At 39.6% G+C, this 20,190-nt stretch overlaps 2 protein-coding genes across 2 annotated transcripts in view; one reads left to right on the top strand and one right to left on the bottom strand.

Moving 5' to 3' along the window:
• The window catches only part of SFXN4 (sideroflexin 4), an 11,035-nt gene extending 3,169 nt beyond the window's left edge, over nucleotides 1–7,866 (top strand). Inside the window, exons 2-12 of the mRNA XM_019617991.1 lie at nucleotides 495–521; nucleotides 615–669; nucleotides 1,189–1,214; nucleotides 1,830–1,880; nucleotides 1,962–2,027; nucleotides 2,131–2,203; nucleotides 2,804–2,893; nucleotides 4,074–4,189; nucleotides 5,138–5,223; nucleotides 6,281–6,395; nucleotides 7,474–7,866. Of these exons, the coding sequence (XP_019473536.1) occupies nucleotides 495–521; nucleotides 615–669; nucleotides 1,189–1,214; nucleotides 1,830–1,880; nucleotides 1,962–2,027; nucleotides 2,131–2,203; nucleotides 2,804–2,893; nucleotides 4,074–4,189; nucleotides 5,138–5,223; nucleotides 6,281–6,395; nucleotides 7,474–7,551 (783 nt within the window). The 3' untranslated portion in view covers nucleotides 7,552–7,866. The remainder of the gene's footprint in view (nucleotides 1–494; nucleotides 522–614; nucleotides 670–1,188; nucleotides 1,215–1,829; nucleotides 1,881–1,961; nucleotides 2,028–2,130; nucleotides 2,204–2,803; nucleotides 2,894–4,073; nucleotides 4,190–5,137; nucleotides 5,224–6,280; nucleotides 6,396–7,473) is intronic.
• A 4,471-nt stretch (nucleotides 7,867–12,337) lies between these two features.
• Nucleotides 12,338–20,186, bottom strand: DENND10 (DENN domain containing 10). The gene is made up of 9 exons (XM_010714905.3): nucleotides 20,141–20,186; nucleotides 19,746–19,942; nucleotides 18,776–18,855; nucleotides 17,798–17,946; nucleotides 17,509–17,620; nucleotides 17,042–17,142; nucleotides 16,131–16,238; nucleotides 15,467–15,561; nucleotides 12,338–14,718 (listed from the first exon to the last, which is right to left on the bottom strand). Exons 1-9 carry the CDS (start codon nucleotides 20,184–20,186, stop codon nucleotides 14,542–14,544), a joined length of 1,065 nt encoding a protein of 354 aa, XP_010713207.1. The 3' UTR covers nucleotides 12,338–14,541.
• Between the last annotated feature and the right edge of the window lie 4 nt (nucleotides 20,187–20,190).

Below are 20,190 nucleotides of genomic sequence, written 5' to 3'. Positions count from 1 at the left end.
GGGGGGGAAACCTCCTCATGGAGTTGCTGGAAGGAAGTGCTGAAGTTGCTTCATTAGAAAAGTCTTGCTTTTGTTTCAGTGGAGACTGCTGTACCCATATGGCATTTTGTACCTTGTGTGGCAGAGCCTGAAAGGAGAACTGAAATATTCTGTGATTGCAGAAAAGCCAAAGTCTTAACAATAAGTCTTTAGGCTTTTAGCCATATTCAAGTGTTGTTACTTTCTGTTTTAAATAAGCCAGTAGGCATTTAAAATTTTCTTGCTATTCTGTCATAATATGTGTTTAGTGTTATAGCATATGAGATGTGACTAAATTATATTCAACAAAGTATGTGGGGAGAAATTTTAGGGAAAAAATTAAAGGGATGCAAACACACAACACTGCATAAAAGTGAATTATCAGAAAAAAATGATGTAGTAAGTAAGTTTAGAAATGAGATTTCAATCATACTTTTTGAAAGCTTCATTATTAACCTGATTCTCAAATTATTTAGACAAAACAAGCCTTCCTGCTGAGCCTGGTAAGTTTCCAAATGATTTAGAAATCAATTTTCCTTTCTTTCTTATTTAAGTATGGAACTGGTGGTCTAATCTTTTTTTTTTTTTCTTCTAAGGCCAGTGTACATCCTGATACAGGCAAGATAATTCCTGCTTTCTTCAGACCTCCAGGTGAGCTTCCTTCAGAGAAGCATGTAAGTGAAGCTTCAGTGGGGAATGGCAGATAGTAAATATCCCATGCAATACCACACAGTGGTGTTTTTCTCTGTATGGGAACCAAGTGGACTCCTGTTAGTTGCATTCTTATCTTTTGAAGACTTATTTATTCCTATAGTCTGCTTGAAAACAAACATTCTTCTATAAGCACTCACAGCTGTGGCAGCTTTTTGTTGCCAGTGTCTCATTGAGTAGTTGTACAGTTTGTTGGTCATACAGTTTCCAAGTGGCTGTTGTGATTGGGGTTCATGGGGACTCCTTTTGGCTATAAGTCAAGACCAGATGCTTTGGTTTCTTGAATGAGGAATGAGAGACAAAGGTTATTATTGTTTTTTAAATGTATTTGATGAACAAGTGTTTTACTGATAGCTGAAACTAAAGGGGGGGGGAGCTGGGAAATTTTCTATTTAAAGAAACATCAGTCTGGACTCACAGTATTTCCTGTTACTAAAATAAAGGTTTCTTTCTTTTTAGCTTTCTTGCCTGTAACTCTTCCATTGGTAAGTAACAATGAGAAGCACCACTTGGCTTACATTTTTCAGAGCTAAGACCCTGAGGAAGGGAATGGGAAGTTTTAGGCTTCTCATCTGTGTTTTCTTTGAGGATGCTTCACACTGATAGCTTGGCAAGACCTCAAGGAAGGTCTGACATTCACTGTCTGATTTGGAGAAGGAATTAGGAAGTAACTACTAAAATGTTAACAGGAGGTCAGTTACATCTAGTATTTACATAAATAAGACCTGTCAGTCCCTGACTCCTTCACTTCTTTAATTACATCTATAGTGTCTAACTTATTCTATTTAAACTTCACCAGCACAAATACAATTTTTATTTTGAGTAAGAAAGCATCTCACTCAAATTTTTCTTTTTGCACAGTGTTTTAATCACTCTGTGTGTCTATGTTTTATGTTGGGTAGACAAAGTGAATATGTCACATCTGTTTCAAGACAGTGTGTTAGCCTAAAATCAAAGTAAATGGCTTCTGGCACTCACTGGAACCTTTGGCACTGCCACGACCAGTCACACAACAGCACACTTCATGCTGTAGGCAACCACTGCTCACCAACAACTCCTAGATTCATCAATTTAATTTTACTGTGGGGTTTTTCTCTTAGGTCATTTCTTCATCGCTTCAGCTGCAGGCAAAACAAATTTTTCTTTGTCAGGTAACTGCCTCTTTCTACACTTACAAGTTATCTTGTCTCTGTTCCAAATTCATTTTTGCTTATAATCTCTCCTTTCTGCAGTTTGCATTTCATGCATACACCACAGGATTTACCCTATTAAATGGAAATTTTACCACTAAGGATGAAGTACGTATTTATTTTTATTTTGGGGATCATTTTCATTGTACAGGACCATTTTGAAAGTGATTTACAAGTGTACTTACGTAGTCATCTTTCCTTCTGTCCTTAGGAGAACTCGCTTCACCAAAAGCAAATCTTGTTTGGTGTGGGAGCCGTTTCCTATGCAGCACTTTTGGGTGTATGTATTTGTTTACGATTGCTTTCTGCATAACCACACTGCCACAATCCTTCAGAATTGCCCTGCAAAGCTCTACTCTGATGTCTTCCTCAAGAACAACTGAGAACAAGAATTTTCATCCATCAGCCTATGCCTTACTCAGCTTTCTCTGTTGCTTCCTGCGATGTCCTCCTTAATTTTTTTTTTACGGTACTAGAGAATGGGTGGTGAGAGGAAGTGACCAGAGTTTACAAACACGGAGTAACTCTGTGTGTTGCTGTAGTTGCTGTCTAATATTGTGCTGTCAAAGATAACAGTCTCACTCTAAACAGCTGGTAAAATTAGTACAGACGCAGACATGGACCACTGTCCTTTCAGTAACAATGTTTAATACTTTTTGTTATATTGTTTTATAGATTTTCTTATAGAAATGTGTGATCACAAAAACCTTTAGTAACTAGAAAGCATATCTATTTTGTTGAAATATTAAATTACATAACTTGCACAGCTTCATAGATGGTATCTAAGTACAAAGCTGCAGAATTATTTTCCTAGGCTGTTGCACATACTGAAAAACTGTACGTTCTTTCTAATAGAAGTTGCTTGTTTCCTCCCGATGCCTTAGGCTTTTCCTTTTTCTTTATGGACCGGTACACGTTGAAGAGCCCAGTAACACATCTAGTTGTCAAAAGGCTTCTACCTGCTCCTCTTTTAGGTGAGTAAAAAGGAATTATACATTATGTAGCAGATTTGAGGGCTGTTTGCTGCCTCGGTCTGACAGTAGGATTTTCTTGCCCTTGCAAGGATACTGTCTGTTACCCCCTTCTTCGACTGCCTTTGCTGGGTGCAGTCCTTTCTGTGTGGGATTTAACACACACTGATCAGTGCAGCAACCTTTATTTGATGCTTACTGACTCTTCAGTTCTAGAAGTGCAGAGCAAATTCCTGGTTTTTGTATGCGTGACATACAACTATTTCTGTGAAGCAATACAGGGATGCAGCTGACTTTTCATTTGCCTGGATGAACTCAGATAACATTCCTGAATCTAATAGGACTGCCAGGAGGGATCAGTGCAGTAGCACTGGAGCTGGCGTGCCCTGTTGTGGCACATAGGTGACACCAGAGTGCAGCACTGGCATAGTTTCTTACTCATGTTGTGGCTGCTGCTGGCTGTGTAAGTGCTGACAGCGTACAAAGAGAGAGTGGTTACACCAGAATAATATTAACCTTGTGAGAGAATGAGGCCCATTTTAAAATGTGCTTCCATTTTCTTAAATGTAGAGAGAAACCTGAGGGTTATTGATTATTATTATATAGTATTTGAAAAATGCCATGTTTTACAGTGATGTCTTTATTGAACGGCTCTGCCAAAAACTAATAAGGAGAGACATCTTCTATTTCAAACAAGGTCAGTTTGGCAGACTGTCCTGTTATGCCTAGATCTTAGTCTAGGAAAGAAGAGAAAACCACATATATTGTTAACTCCTATTCAGTGCAGCCTTTAAAAGTGCCAGTGGTTTAGGTTTGTGTTTTCAGTGGCTGATTATGGGATGGATGTTTTCAAGCATCTTGTAGAGTTAGATTTGGAGGAGACCAAAACATTCTGATCTAGGATCTATCTGGGGCTCTGTCAGATGTGACTGAGACACACAATGACATAGTGGAACATCTTTGTCCATAACAATGCACCTTTTGGGAATGGTGCCTTAACATTTTGCTCGAGCTTCTGAAACAAGAATTAAGATCTCAGCTAGATTTTATGGGGAAATCTCTTCCTAAGCAGCCAGGTAATTCATTTGTGAACTGTTGAACTGGAAATATGAAATGTACACAATATAGTTATTGAGATAGCCTCACTGGATCTTCTAAAACAAAATCCTTTTTAACTCTGCAGGCTTGATGAGTGCTTTTACTGTGGTAGCAGTGAGAAGCCCAGAATTTGAGAATGGAATTGAAGTGATGGACAGGAATGGCAAGGTTGTAGGAGTGTCAAAGAAGGCTGGTGAGAAGGTAGGCAAGGTGTGGGAGGCCTCTCTTGACTTGCCTTTCATTTCCTCCTTAGATCTAAACATTATGGTGAGAGACAGTTTGCTGTACTAAACTGAGAAATTCCACATCAGGTACTGAATCTTGGACTGGGCTTGGGCTAGGTTTCTGGAACCAGGCTGGCATCTGTCTTGTGTCCCCAAGGGTTGGAGCTTCCCCAAGCCAATGTACCAAGCACCAGAGTTAAACCACAGAATGCTAGCGTAGGCTTTTCTGCTTTCCAGCTCACCTCAGAGGGAGGCAAGACTCCTCAAGTTTTTTCTTCTGATAGGACACCTCAGAGAAAAGCTCTTTATAGTAAATAGTACGTGCATCATCTAGAGCAGGAATAGTGTTTAAAGGCTCTGTCTCTCAAAGGGTAATTCCTTGATCTGCAATGTCATGGTGCATTTTATGCTCAAGCTTCAGTTGCTGACTATTCTGATTCTGTATTTTTTCCCTTCTTTGATCATCTAAAGAAATGAAATAGATTCATTTTTATGTCATATTTATGTGCTGTCAGTGACCTTCCTTTTTTATGCTGCTGCATTAGAGGGGAGGAAAAAGCTAAGTGAGCATAGGGATCTGTGAAAAGCTAGAGAGAGAATATTTCACACAAGGTAGTTAGCATGTCCAGAAAGTATGACCAGTCAGAAAGAATTCAGCACAACTTTTTTTTTTTTTAAAAAAAGTCAGATCTGAATTGGAAAACTCAATACAGCTTTGTTAAGGAGTTTCTTAGTCACATATGGAGCGCTTTCCAAATGTAGGAGTTTAGTTTCCATTCAATAAATTCTGTAACAAACGATCTTTATCCTTCACTTCCCTGTTGCTTGAAATTGCAGAGTACTAGGCAAAATTACAGAAACGTGGATTTGAGGCCTTTGAGACCACTGTTTTAATGACTTTTTTTTGTTGTTGCCCTTCCTGGAGGCTGTTAGAGAAACAGCATTATCAAGAGGAATCTTGTTTGGGACAACATTCTTCCTGCCAGCTGCACTTATGCACTTTGTGGAAAGGTAAGAGGTATTTCCAAAGAGCTGGATGTGCTTGGTCAGTGTGTGTTCTGATGTTTAGTCTGGCTGTTACTGCTTGGCTACTTTTTCTCTCGGTTCTGGAATACTAATTGCCTTGGAGGACTAGGTGAGAGGTTTCCATTGAGATAATGATTAATTTAGATAAATCAGTGAGCCTTATTATGTCAGCATCTGTGTTTTGATGGTTTGCAGGAAGTTGTATCTATGAGCATTTCCTTTGTTCTCCCATTTGTTTGTGCTCTCCCATCAGGCTATGTCCCAGCACTAGGTTCCATTACTGTGGTTGGAGTTGCAGTGCCTGGTGTGGAGGTTGTTCATTGCACTTAGCTTAGATGTGACATTTCTGAAGAGATAATATTTGAATTTTCAGTTAAAACTAGATGCCCATTTTGCAAATAGCCATCCATACATTATAAAACACTTTGTTTTGCAACGTGTAGAAACTTTATTTTGTAAGAATAACTCATTGTATGCTTTATCAGAACTTTTAATCTGCCCTGAACTTTTGATAGGAGTTGTCTGTGCTATGTAAAAGTACTGGTAATTTTGCTCTGCCTAAATAAATTCTCTGTCCCCTGTGTTAAGTTAATGGACTTCAATTGGCAGAAGACATAAATAAAAATGTTTGGTAAATTAAAAAAAAAAAAAGAGTAATGTTACACAAGGCAAGGTGGGATTGCCAAAAGGAAATAAATCTGAAAGGAATGAGGGTATTCCAAGGAAAATCTTCATCAAAGGACTGAAACTCTTAAAGACATGAATGCACGTTCTCTTGTTTTGTCATTTTGATCTTGCTGCTTATTTCCTCAATCTTCTATTGTTACTTAAGGCCTGAAAAATGCTGCCATTGAATATGAAGCCAAAGGAAAAGAACAGGAAGTTAGGATTAAGAACATAGGAGATAAGGATTACATGTTTAGGTTCATAAGCCTAGGCTATTGCTTTTCTATAGTTTAGCTACTAAAACAGCACCTTTGTCTCATTGTCAGGTTATTTTTCAAGGCCAAAGAGATATTTATCTTTTCAATGTCTTTGACAGAGTGAACACTGCAAGAACTCCACGTGCTTTGGCTTCAACAAGGCTGCTTCTGATTACGGCAGTACTGGCAGGGATGCTACCAACTTCATTTGGCATGTTCCCCCAGTGTGGTGAGGTAAGTCCTTTCAAATAAATTGGTTTAGGATTATTGTTATACTAAATAGTCATTTTGCATTTCCAGTCAATGGTTTTAAGGCCACGTAACAAAAATCAATAGGGTTTAAATGGTTAGTGCACCTAAAAGGGGGCAGCAGAGAGTCTGCCCATATAGTACACGGAGGCTTACAGGACTTTCTGTGCCAGGATTGCTTGTTCATTTCATCTGAAAAGTGTAAATATATCAATTGCACAACAGTCTGAAGCAAGCAAGGTCAGGAGAGCTGCCTTGCAGATTACACTCAAGGGTCTCCTGGCGCTTTTGAATCCTGCTGGAGATAGCAAGGGTTGAGATGATAATCTTTGTTTTCATTAGAAGTCAGCACCAGTCAGAGAGGTAAACCTACTCAGGTAAAATTTATTCAGCCTGCCTTACTGAACCGTGAAGTGTGTAACCTGTTCCTGAGGGAACCTGCTCAGGTTTTAAAGGGAGGAACTAGGCACTGGCACCTTGGGGGTTGAAAAAGGACAAGTGAGAGAAGAGCTTGGGTTTTCTTTGAGTTTCCTCTCCCTTAAAGCACTGTGAATATTCTCAGAAAATCACAGATGGGGCTCTTGTAATTTCCAGTGTTTGTTCTTACTAGCCTAAAAATACTGGCATCTTATTTTTAGGGATTTCTCAATTTGTTGTAGCAACAAGGGTAAACCAGATATGAGGAGATTTAAGAGAAATTCTGTGATGAAAATAGGGCTAGTTGTTTCTTCTAATTGCTCAGTCCTTAATGGAAGATCCCCTTAGTGAGTCACCAAATACAATCAGCAAAGATAATATCACTAGAGCTCTGCTTAGATCTTGGGAGTACCTCTAGCTTTAAATAAAACACATTTCCTCTCTTGTGTTTGTATAAATAGAAATGTCAGAGAAAAGAAACAGAAAACCACATAACAAACAAAGAGACCCATGAAAACCAAAACAAACACAAATTCCATTTTACTCTTGCTTCTGAATACAGTGCTTTGGCTTGTGAAAAGTTCAGTACAGTATTGAAGACTTACCAGGACATGATGGTGTTCACTCTGTTTTTTGTATATTTCAGATAAAACGAGAAGAACTTGAAGCAGAAATTCTGTCTTCTACAGAAGAAACAGTATTATTCTACAATAGAGGAGTTTAGAGATTGGCTTTTGTATCTAAATGTGGGTTCTGATTGAAGTGAATTCTGAATCTCTCAACAAATTCAGTCGACATCAGTGACTGAACAAATCATGAATTTGTGGTGGCACATAAAGCAGATGCTGTGGTGTACAGCTAGCAAAATGGTTTTGCAAGCCCTATCCCCCAGAGAGGTTATGCACACGTAACTTAATGCTGTAAACGTTATCTGTACCAGAGAACATTGTTCTACCACAGTGTTCACCTCAAACTGTGTTTTGTATGCTTCCTCACACAATTGATTTCTTGATTAAAAGACTAATCATTTGATACCAGATTTTATTATTTGACTGTGCTGCTGTAGCTTTTGTCACATTGCTTTCCAGGAACACAATTGTAAAGGCATTACTATCAGGAGTCCTTTGGGGAAAGTCAAGCTGGTTCTTTGCAGAAAGCTTTTTACATTTCATTGTATTTAGGAATGCTTACTTCAAGCAGTGAGACATGAATAAGTTAAACCTTAAAGTGACAGTAGGCAAAGCATCCTGACAGCAATGTTACTCTGGTTGAATGGAGTTGTTTAAGAACTGCTCAAAAATTGAGTGTCAAAACAGGTTTCAAAGTGACTCCTAATTTTCTCAACATCCTTGAAGGACTTGTGAGGCCTGAGCCCTCTGAGCTTTAACACTTTTTTTTTTTCCTTCCCAATGAAGCCCAGGGGAAGTCCTGTGACCTCACAGCAAATGATGGGGAATCTCCATTCCTGCAGGTTAGCTGCTGATCCAAACTAAAAAGCTGCCTTTTGAGATGTAGCATAAGGATTACTAGCCTGATGATCTGTGCAGCAATAGCAGATGTTAGCAAAGAGAGGTGACAACACTGGATGTAAAAACAGTGGAATATATGTCCAAAATGTGAAAAATAATGAGTTTGGCAGAGGGATAATCTACCTTCACTGCTGGGCTGTAAGCTGACCATTGACCCTTGGAGTAGAATTCAAGGATAGCAGCAGATAGACTCATGGAAGCTTCAGCTCAGTGCTCTGCGGTTATCTATAAAGCAAACAAAGTCTCAGAAATTAAAGTGGGCAGTGAGTTATCAGGAAAAAGCTCCAGGAAGTCAAACCTTAGTTAGAAACTAAACCTAAAACCCTACTATTAAAACTTCAGAACTCCACTAACTGAAGTAACTGGAACTCATGTTTAAAACAGACATCTCCATGAAAACGAAATCCATTGAGGATTATTAAATTAATGGAAATTAGACTAAAACAGTACAAAGTTCAGAAACTCAGTACTACTGGAGAGTGGAAGTGGTAACTATCTCGTTTGCCTGTTCTTGCTTTCCTGTTACATCTGTCTGCTTCTAGTGGCCACTGGGCTGAGACGTTTGTCTGAGAAGGCCCTTGGTCTGACACAGTGTAGGTGCTATTGTTTGCTGTTGTGACTCAAAAACCTTTCTCCTGGGGAACAAAATAGAACAAAGCTCCGCAACTGGTAGGAGACCCAGTGGTTCTGATAAGCATGGGTGGGTTCATAGCAGAAATAAATTTAAGGTCATGGAAGCTGTAATTTAAGGCACTCCTAAGGCTCTGCGTGACAAGGATAAGCTATGCACCAAGTAATGTAGTGATCACTTCGACAGCTATTTTCACAAGTACTACCTTCAAAGTTTGTAGTAGTTTAACTTCCGTAGACTGCATTAAATGGGTCACTGCTATCCCATTGCTGAAGGGTTAGATTTCTTTTCTTGGTGTGAGGAAAGCAATAGCTTCCCACTCTTACTCAGTCTCTACAGGAAGACAGCAGCATAGAGCAAAGTAAGGAAAAAGAGTAGGCCTGCTTTCCTGCAGGAAAACAAGGGTGCTGTGCTTTTGACACAAAACAAAAGCAGGAAGTACAGTTTTGAATTCAGCTTTATGTGCAAGTTCTGCCTTTCTGAGCCTTCCCCTCTCAATTTAGCTCCAGTGAAAGGTCAGGCAAGGAAACAAGAGAAGGGAGCAGGAACACATCCTATGGACCTGAAACTTCAGGGGAGCACACTGTAAAGCTGTTTCAGGAAGGTGGTATGGCTACAATTTGCAAGTTAACAGAGAAAGGTACGTTAAAAGTTCATTTACACCTACTGACTCAAAAGTCCCATGAATCCCAAAATAAATAACCCAAATCCCTTATATTCATGCTTCTGAATACAGTACTTGCCTTGTGGCTCAAGTTTTTAGGTACATAAGCCCACTGGGTCAAGAACACAGCAACACAGTTGCTCTGGATCAGGCCAAAGGTCTTTCTGGCCATATGTCACCACCAACAGCAGCCAAAGGAAGACAGAGGAAGAAAAGATTGCATCAAGTTCAGCACTCCCAAGCTGGAAAGGCACTAAGGGAAAGGCTCGTCCTGTTCCTTTTCCCTGCATACCACCTCCTGGCCACTCTGGGATGTTGTGCAGAGGCTTAGGAGGAACAGGCTTACAGTCCAGCCTGCCTCCCACAAGCAGTGATGTGTTGGTCTCCTTCAAAATCTTTAATTAGCACAGCTACTACCCTACAGTTAAATTCTCTAAAATCCCATTTCTCTATTAATCCTATTTCAGTAAGATAGTGAAGACAAACCTCGAGGGAGTCTAATACTGTTGGTAAACATTAATGGATACTCCAGAGAAAGCTCATACCTCCCCTCATTTAAAAACAAACTCCAGTGTCAGACTGGCTAAAGTAAACACTTGTTTGGTAAAGCACAATGGAATCAAAGCAAAAGCAAAACAATCTACAATAGAGCAAAACCTACAAATCTGAAGATAACACTTTCATCAACTGAGTTGTCACAGTAACTAGACAAGCAATAAATTCTCTGGCAACCCACTTGGAATCAAATTAATGTCATCACATCTCTGTGAGTAAGGTTTATGGCATAAGTCCAGTAATAACGTCTGTTATTACAGCTGCCCATTATTACTGAATGGGCAAGTTATTTGCTGTATTAAACACAACCCCCTTGGAGTTGTTAGACACGTCTTCTCTTTCCCTCATTCTCAGAAATGTTTGTTTCCCTAATCAGAATTTTCTGGAAGATAAAGGCAAGCACCTGACATCTAGATTGGCAGCCTGGGTGATTCAGCTGTTTCCCATATTAAGGTAGGGAAAATAGTTGCTGACAGTGCCCTGGCTTCCTTGATCTTGAGTTGAAAACATCATGAGACTGGAACTAGAACCAGCTGGACCAGACACCTGGTATGTGTGGGGACCAAGATGGGACAAGCAGCAGTGCCTTGTATTTGAGGGATTGAAGAATAGAGTCAGTGCCCACAGGAGGACCTTCAGCTTTGTGACTTAGAATAGATTAACACCACACCAGCACAAGACAGGTCTGCCTCCTGCTTTCAGCATTGGCTGATGTCTTAAGTGGCAATGTAGTAGTGGAACCAGTTTAAGGTGTGGTAAACAACAGTAGATGGGAGCTTTCAGCTTCAAGGAAAACCTAAGCCTCAGTGCAATATGCTGACAGTTCCCCACCTACCCAGCTTGTCATCCTGAAATTCAGGAATATATAATGAGGCTTCAGTGTCATTTTAAAGTAGCTTCAAATAAATAAAACGTCAGACACTCCTACTGTTGGAAATACTGAGATCAAAGCATTTCCTTTGTTGGAGCTGGTGTCCCTGTGGTAATCCTCCAAGTCTGTAACATTACCATACTGCTCTTCCCTGGAGGTCGTAGGGGAGGAAGGAAAGAAGTAGACAAGGAGGGAATCCTGCACTGCTCTGTAGCTACTTCCCTACCAGCAACACCACATGCTGTGCCTTGCAGCTCAGAAAAGCACAGTGGTCCCATCTTTGGAGTCTCCACAGAGATTCTAAAGACATCTTGTGCCACTCGTCCCCAGGTTACTCAGCGTTACATTGCTCTCATTCAGAACACTCCCCCTAATATTTGCCTGCAGAAGAAATAGGGAAACCAGTTTATCCCAGGAACCAAAACCACAAGGATGACAGCACTAGAAATGACACACATTTTGCCTTGAAGGACTAACTTAATTAGCAAAACTGCAACCAGAAGGATTGGTTACTAATCCTGCTCTCCTTTGTAGGCTTTTGGCTTTGTTCACCATCTACCATTGTTTCTGCAAGGGTAGTGGAGATCTGATGAGATTGTACAGTACAGAAATCACAAGGGCAATGGGTAAGGCAGGGAGTACCTTTTCTCCCTCCTCACCTGAGCAAGGAACTGTACTGCAATTTTCAAGAATCAAAAGCCTTACTTTTGGCCAAGTGCTGCATGCCTTTGGGAGGAGCATCTCTCAGCTAGTCAACAGGAACCATCAGTCATCATTTCACATTGATCCAAGAACAGACAGGCAGTAAGATGAGAAGGTCTGCATGAAAATTTCATTTTGCACAGTCTTTGCTGCTAGGAGGAGGAAGTAAAACTGTCATCTGACTGTTCCCAACCGACAGCAGCACACCCAGAGTCTCAGCTGGTGTGCATCCTAGGGAGAGGGAAGTGCAGAATAAGCCAAAACTTCTTCCTGACCTTCCAGACTGATGTTTTATTCTAACGTGCTCCTGGGAGGAAACAATTGTCAAGCAAATCTAAGCAGATTAGGACTGTTCTCTCAAAGTGCTGAAGTTGAGGGAGGCCAATGCTTTTTATTTTATGTTTTTAACCAGGACAAGCAACAGAAGATGATAAAGCTGAAGCTGTAGCAGTAGTGCATTTTCCACCCAAGCAGCTTCATTTCCAACCCCAGCATTGCACAACCAAGAGCTACAGCTTGTGACTACTCAGAAATAAATTCACATAAATTAAAGGCTAGGCTGGTCAGGATTTTTGTTTTTAATAGGCATAAGCATGCTATGAGTCCAGTTCTTTAAGTGCAAAATTATAGTTCATTTGTGTCACACAAATGTTAGAATACAAGATCTAAAACTGAGGTCTTCCTGCTTTTAAAAGAAAGCAAAAAACAACAAAAAAAAACAAACCCAAACTAAAACAAAAAAAACCCAACATTAAACATTTACTTTGTGTCTGAGCTTCTCTGCTTTTTGTGGCTGTCCATAACCCCCACACCACCTTAATGACACCTCCAGGGCTCTCTGTTAAAAAGAAACTAAATTTCTCTGCAATTACAATGTGGCATTACAGTATCTGACAAAAGTTCAGGTTTTTCAGTACAACTTCGCAGTTGTGCTGTTCTAACTGCTATAGAAGCTCTAGAGTAGAAACAGCAGTAATGAAGCAGCATTAAAAGGAGAAAAATTAACAAACAAACCAAACCCACCACACCACCTTAATGGCCAAATGGGGAAAAAGCTCCAGAGCACTTAGAGGTAAACGAAGGCAGCTTGTTCTCAGATAAAACAAAATACACTGCTCTCCTGTGTACAGAATTTAAACCACAGAGTAAGTATTTAAAGTAAAATTTTATACCCCTGAAAATAGGGGATTATTCTGAAGCACTTCCATTTACTGACTGTAGTAGCTAGTAGATGCCACGTTCCTCACCCAAACTAAAGCAGATCTTCTTAATGTAGCATGATACGTAGCAAAAGGACAACCCTTTTCCAAACCAATATTGCTTGCACACAGTTAGTGATGACCTCTAACAATTTCAGAACAGCAAACATCCGATTTTTTTAAACAACATAAATATTGATAACTAAAGTTTCAATCATAAGTATAAAATCTCTAGGTAAAACCACATGCTACAGCCCATCTGTACAAAGGCCAGAAAAAAAAGGTTATTTTTTCTTATAACAAAGTGCTACTGCAGAATTTACTTATTTTTGTAGACATTTCTGGAGGAAGACAGGTTGCCTGGCTCAGAGCATTCCCCTACACAGAATCTAAGCTCTTCTCAGAATGTTACAAATTAGTTAGTTTCAGGCTGCTCCGTGGAAAAACAACAAACAAAACATGTGAGTTAGAGCTATGCAACCAAACAAGAAGGCAAATTTTAAATTTTCTACAAACCGTGCCCTAGTTTTCACCATTATTTCAGAAGTTCCCATCTACTTTTAGCCCACACCGAGCACCACCAGACTGTACCCGTGCTGCAGCTCAGGCAGTTTGAGGTTGGTGCTCCAACTGGTTGGGGCTGTTTGACCATTTCATGCCTATTTGACTTTAACTAACCCAATTTTCTGACAAATGGATCAGGACGTAACAGCCAGATACTTTCCCAGCTGAGAGCCCCAACAGCTTCTAAAATGATTTGAGTTGTAAAGCAGCACTTGTCTGTGGCGTCCTAGGAAGCCCCAGTTTACATATAGTAATCCTGTCCTCTTTTCCCTCCACCAGAGGCATGGGACGGAGTGAAAGGGGAAAAACTTGTAAGGCAAGAGTCCAAAAGAGGTGCTCAACTCCTACGTGAGCTTTAAAATACCTCTTCCTTTATATAATAAGGCTACCACATCAGATTTTCCCAGACATCCTTTTTCTATACCTAGACACTTTCAAGTAGAAAGAAGAGAACTTGTCCATTTATTTGGGATTTCCAGGTATCAGGTAGTCCTGAGCAAGAGCAGTATCTGACAACCTGACATACCTGGGAGCCCAGAATGAGCACTCAGAACAAATCCATGTTCAGCACATCCCTGTGCAGAGTGGCACATCCAAAATGCACTGGCTTTACAGCACACATGCTGCACCTTGTGTTCCAGACACAAGGAGAAAAGTCAGAGCTGTCTGTCACTCGGGAAATGCAAGACAAACGGCTGCTACAACACACCTGGCACAGCCTGGATGCATGAGCCCATGCTACGTGTATAAACACCCATGTTGTAACATGAAATGCAAGAACCATTCATACAAAGTTATAGTTGGGGAAAGGTGACAACAGGAATGTTATCAAATATACCTCCAGATGCTCCAGGTCAAGCTCCAATATTCTGCATTACATCAAGGTAAATATGGCATTCATCTTACACGTTTAATTTTTCCGTACAAAAATCAGGAATTCCTATTGGTACATCCAAGACAGCTTTTGGAGTTGGTCCATAGTGCTGAAGTGCAGCAGATTCAGATTTTAAGCATTTGTTCAGCAGCTGCTAAATGAAAAAGAAAATTTTCCGTAGCTGGTGGAAATCGCTTTTGTTTCAGAGCTTCAGAGTTCAGGGTTGGTTTTTCATTGCCATCAGAAACTTCAGTAAGTGAGGCTAAAGTAGACAAGATTTCTTTTGTCTTCAGAGAAATATCCTTAAAGAACCAAAGGAAAAAAAAAAAAAAAAATCAAAGCAAACCATAAGTAAGGGATCAGGTGTTATAAGTTTTTAAAACTTATTAAAAAAATAATCATAAGGAATAAAGAAAATGAAACAAACAGTTAATTTTAAATAAAGGCCCTATTTATTCCATTGCAAATTTGCAGCAGCTCTTCTCTGGTGCAATACTGATGAAAGGAGCAGCTGATGGAACACAGCCACTCCATAGATTCTTCTCCCTGGCCTAACTGAGCTTTTCTGACTAAGCTGCTCAGTTCTGAAATGGGCAGTAATCCATTAAATAGGGGAGGAAGTTAAAAAAAAAAATAAATCTTAAATAAGTAAATAGATGAGGCTTTTATAGCTGAGAAACCATGTATCAGTAGAAGTCAATCAGAGGTATTGATAATACAATTGACAACATATTGAGCAAAATACACGCTCCATAGGGTAACACCGCAAGGTTCATTTTACTGGAAGCCTCAGACTCAATAAAATTTCTGAACTTTCTTCAGCAAGAAGATTACCCAAGAGATAATATAAATCAAATAGGTTATCCTTAGAACTATTTGGAGAATAAAAATGCTCATTTGTAAGAAAGTAAAGGGTACAAAACTCTACACAGCTCTACATGAGCCTGATTCCCAGTAACCATCTTCCTGCTGCTTCCCCTGCTCTATCAGTTAGTATCTGGTAAGAAGACATTTAAATGAATTTAAAAATAAAGAAAAATAAAAATTAACCTTAATGACTTGGCTGTCTGATTTGTCTGGATCTTCTGCAGATTGAACAATTAGCTGCCCAATTTCTTTGTGAAGTTTTCCCATTGTCATTGCCTCTAAACAAGAAAAAGAACACATTCATGTAAAAAAGACCATTCCTGCACTACCTAAAAATGTATCTGAAAAGCAAGGCAAAATAAAGAGTCCTCTTCATCCCTGCCATTTGATATCCATCTGCAAAGGCAGTAACCTGAAATGGTGCAGCCATGCTGGCACATGCTAGCTGTCCACCTCTAAGGCAGCCTTAAGCAGATACCAAGGAATAGCAAGATGACCAGCACATATAGGCTTTCCTTTCAAACAGTTTCCAATCTCCAAGTATTTCAGGCAACATTTTTCTAAAGATTCATGTGATATCTCTGCATTCAGTAATCCTCAGCTGAATCTCTCTCCTATGTAATTACTAAACATAAGCATTTTCAAATCTCAGTTACACATTTGTTGGAAGTGAAAGCATGCCTTTCCAAATTTCTCCAGTATTCCAAGGCCTCTGTAGAACAGACAGGATCTTCCCTATTACATTTCCAGAATCAGTCTGGCACAAGTATTAAGACTGTTTAGGTTCAGTAGTTACTATCAACTCCGAGATAGAGACCTCGGATCCAAAACATTCAGAGCAACCAACCTTTTACTACAGGGGAAATGGTGATCTCACTGTCTGCCAAATTCACATACACATCATAAAGGTCTGGTCTACTGTTCACGTCAGAATCTGTAAATCCAGCAATGTAACCTGGAGAGCAGAGTTTTGTTAACATTATCATTTTAGTCTTGCTTGATAAATAAAAACAATTCCAAGACACAGTGGAAACCCCTACTACTATATGTAATACAAAAAAGTTATCAATTTGAAACGTTAAACTCCTACTTTACTACTTAATTTTTATTTGCAAGTGAAAAACCCATCAACTTCCTTAAAAGAATATCCACTTGAGCCCTTTGTCACTAAGTCACTATTAGATTACAACTGAGCAGTGAAAACAGCAGGATTTCTTCTTCATAGCACGCCAGCTGAGCAAGCTTGGAACAACTTCTCTGTGAAAGGCAGTCAGCTGAAACAAGCACTCTTAGTAATGCAGAAGAAATACTGAAGATGAGTGCTGTTCTTGTTCATTATGCTGTATAGAGAAGTCTTGTACCTGCCACAGTCTGTGTCATCCTAACCTTTGTATAAGCAAAGGGCCCCTTTCTGCAGAATAAAAATCTGGAAATTCAGACTTAGGAACTGAAAAGAAAATCCTAAAAATGAAGTTACTGGCTGTATGCAAAAGTTTGAAAAGAAATAGCTTATCTGAATTGCTTCTGTGAAATAGTGAGGCTTTTTAATCCTTCTGATCATAATGTCAGAAGACCATCAAAGCATTCTTTTTTTTTGTTTTGTTTTGTTTCTGAAGAAAATTACATCATTTACTTTGGAACAACAGCATTAGCAGTAGAATATCCACTTTTGCCCCAAAGAGCACTGGTGTAAGACATTGCAGCAATAAAAAATGAAATTAAAGTTTTGATCATATTTGATTGATAAACTGTTACTACCTGTGCAGGCTTTTAAGGCTTCCACTTCCTCTTCATTTAGATGTACATATGAATGAAGAATTGACCAGTCCTGCCGATGCCACACTAAAGCAGGCAAAGTCCTATGGAAACGAGATCAGTAGTTGACACACAGAACACTTGTACCTGCACTAAAGATTCACAACACGAAAGGCAACTCATAAGGAAGAACTAACACGACCAGGTCTTATTCAGTACGCATGTACACTAACTACAGAGATCTCTGCTATCAGTGCAAGCAGAATTTATCATTCATTACACAGTTAAATTTCTTTGTCTTAACTAAGCACAAGGCTAAAGCCCTACGAGGGACTTCAGGGGATATCAATTAATATATTTAGACATATACTGATTTTTTTTCCCCAAAATTTGAGCACTCTCAATGAAAATTCAAGATTTGTTTGACTTCTAGGAGTAGGTGGGGCGGGACTGAGCAAGTCATACTCCACCTGGTAAATTCCTGGATGGCTTCTATCCTAGGATGGTACACCACAATTCTCTTCTTTAACATCAGTGCTGTATATAAGATAACTGTTTCCATTCCAAACTGAGATACTATATCTAAAAAAGAATGGAAGAATATTTTATAGAAAATATACGTGCTGATAATTTCATTTGTTTAAAGCTCAAGAAAAACAATACAGATAACACTTCACACTATTTACTTGAAGAGCATATTAAAAATTGGACTGTAATTTACACTGTACAAAAGAAATTAGAGTTCTGGTATTAGTTAACCTTTAATGGAACCAGCAAGGTAAGCCTTCCGAGCATCGAAGTCTTTGCTGAGGAAGGATCCATTTTCTTCACTTTGGCAGATCCCCTTTGTAAGGACTGCAATGTAACTCTCCATCATTTTCACAGGACTTCCGTACTTCAAGTAGATTCTGTGCGGACAGAAAGAATCTGGGTTTTTGACTGTAACCAGTACCAGCAGCTACGTGAATAAAATGACAGTATCACAAAGAGAGTCTATTTGGCAAGAATTCTTATTTTGGACACTTGGTTGAAGTTCTAGATACTAAAATAGGAGTCTCTTGACATGCCTAAAAAAAAATTGTATTTTGGGATCAACCACTAACTTCTATTTTGAGTGCACTGTTTTGCAAAGGAACTAATAGTTAATAACATAGAAATGTTAGAACAGAAAGGCCTAAGCAGGTGTCCAGACTAAAGATTCCTTGCACACACAGAAGATACCTGCTTTACAGAAAAACAACTAATATGGCAACTTCTAATATTAACGCAGAGCACTTGACTAGTTTTGTCTACTATCCACATATCATTAAAAATTCTCCCATACTCTTTGCTAAAGGATGAAAGAAAAATGTAAATGTACGTCCTTAATACTCACTAAAAACAAACAAAACTGTTAGCTGTCTATCAGGCAACACGGGATGCTGTAGCCTAATTTAGAGGTTAAGGTCAATTAACTACTACTTTCAATTTTAGCTAGATACAAAGTTATATCACATTTGAAACTTTATTCACTACTGGTAAAACATACTAGACCTGAAGCTTCTAACACCTACTGTATGAGCTTAAAATAAATCAAGCCCAACTCCAGAGTTTATATAATCTGTTTCAGTTTGTAGGACTGAATTTCCAGCAGATTGCTAGAACAAGTGTTAACACAACATAATGACATTTAATCTTTTGCCTTGGTAAGATCAAAACACATATGTAGCATCACTGAAAGACAAATTTTATACAGACCTACAGAGTATCCGAGTGAAAGCTGCATATTTCTCTGGGTTGAAGTCTTTGGCCGTCAGAACAATGGAGAAGTGGGTCACCTGAGCAAGGCACAGACATAGAAAAAAAACAGAGTTTATTTAACAGCTCCATAAGGACAGTGATTGTTATATACTGAACATTTTGCAGTATTTTGTACTCAGATAAGATGCTTTAATACAAATAAAGTGAGTTAAAGCAGTATATTCAAGTTACTAACTGCAGAGAAGGCTGAGCTAATGGATTTCTGATGTGACTCATCTCCAACAAGTGAGATCTAGGATATATTATCATTTGCTTAACGTACTTAATACATTTGCTCTCTTTTAAATAGCATCTCCTACTGTCTTTGAGACAGAGCTAGGTACCCTTTTATACTGTTCAGCTTCATAGCTGAAGGGGCTTGGAGTGAGGAAAGGCAAGTAACGTTCTGCTGTAACATTCTGTATGTGTTCAAGATTACCACATTGTACTGCTACTTAACAATGTAGAATGAAATACAAAAAGGGAAGAAATTTATCAGACAACTTAATGATCTTTATAATAGGCAGATAAAGAAGCAAATTCAGTCTTCTGTTCTTTAATGGAGTGGAAAAGAAAGTACCTAAACAATGTTACTCTAGGTCCTAAGAATAAGAGTTTAGACAATTGGAAAGACTATTTGTAATTATTATTATTATTTTTTAATTAAATGAAAAAGGTTGAACTTGAGGTGCAATAACTAGAAATAATAGCATCTCCATTTTTACACTTATCACTCCGTTTGGATTCCATGCATCTCAACCTTTCCCAAAAGCAGTCAGTTGGACAGCTGGGTAGGACCTGCATCCGTGCATCCGTACAAAACCTCACGGCACACAAGGGCAGCGCAGTGTTCGCAGTTAAGCAGCAGAGGAAGCTCTGCACAAGTCTTCCTCATGCTCTGCTGAGGAGCCCGCAGGCCCAGCCCTACCTTTTTCAAGGCTGGAGAGTCTTGAACTTCCACCGTGGTGATGTAGAACCACGTCCTCTTGTACTGGCCGAACACAAAGGTATGAAGCAGTTTACTCTCATCCGTAAGGCAGCATTTCCGCAGCAACAGAGCCCTCAGCTCAGCCGTCACAGACGGATAACACCAAACCCACAAAGCATCTCCGTTGCTGTCTTTTTCTACGGCGGAAAGACGGTCAGCGTGAGAACGCCAAGCAGCAGCAAGGAAGCGAGATGACCGCCTCACCACAGCCGTTTCGCTGGATTAACACCTCATCCCACACATCCAGCTCACGCGCTTTACGTCGCTCGGCGTTCCCCATTTCCGAGCTCACCCCGCCGCAGCCCGGGCCTCACCTTCCCGCGGCCGGCCCTTACCGATCAGCCCCACGCCCAGCAGCAGCTGCGTCTCCGGCTCTGCCATCTTC

This window comes from Meleagris gallopavo, chromosome 8, assembly GCF_000146605.3.
Source record: "Meleagris gallopavo isolate NT-WF06-2002-E0010 breed Aviagen turkey brand Nicholas breeding stock chromosome 8, Turkey_5.1, whole genome shotgun sequence".
In the NCBI taxonomy this organism is placed as follows: domain Eukaryota; kingdom Metazoa; phylum Chordata; class Aves; order Galliformes; family Phasianidae; genus Meleagris; species Meleagris gallopavo.
The sequence above is the reverse complement of the archived record's forward strand: the minus strand, read 5'-3'. Positions and strand labels throughout refer to the sequence as shown.